Here is a 525-nt window from a genome sequence, read left to right on the forward strand (position 1 = left end):
GTGGCATGGTTAATTTTACAATCTGTGTGTGTGTGTGTGTGTGTGTGTGTGTGTGTATGAAAATGTGCCGTACAGACTGTACTTTACACTTACAGAGCATTAAAGGAATGTAACAGATCATTTGATTCCATAATGTCAGCAACAAGTGATTAAATCGATTCAGACAGTTTTTTGCAGTGCTGGAAAATAATTACTGTATAATCACTGCTGTGTCCACTATGTCAGCTCAGAGCACATCTAATCAACAATATGGCATTTGTAAGTCCAGGGGTTTCACATTGCTAATTTCTATACAATTTAAAACCAATCTCTAAACTACATCAACCTCCCTGGCCTCGCTTACCGTAAGTGAGAGCATCAAATAAACGGTGTATGGTTGCTACATCCTTAACAATCCGGCACTCCTGCACGCAACGCACAAACTCTTCCTGATGCAGATTTTCTCTGGGAAGCTCAAACTTCTTGACATGGTCATCATGCTGCACCAGTGACTTCTCGTTCTCTGCCTTCACCTAATAAATGAGA

General features: G+C 40.6%; 1 protein-coding gene across 1 annotated transcript in view; it reads right to left on the minus strand.

Moving 5' to 3' along the window:
• LOC118335330 (DENN domain-containing protein 3-like) overlaps positions 1-525 on the minus strand; it is a gene marked incomplete in the record, with an annotated part of 15,127 nt that overhangs the window by 6,104 nt on the left and 8,498 nt on the right. The window contains 1 exon segment of the mRNA XM_035671564.1: positions 344-512. Within this exon segment, the coding sequence (XP_035527457.1) occupies positions 344-512 (169 nt within the window).

Source organism: Morone saxatilis, unplaced genomic scaffold, assembly GCF_004916995.1.
Source record: "Morone saxatilis isolate NCDOM2014 unplaced genomic scaffold, NCSU_SB_2.0 Contig24, whole genome shotgun sequence".
Lineage (NCBI taxonomy): Eukaryota > Metazoa > Chordata > Actinopteri > Moronidae > Morone > Morone saxatilis.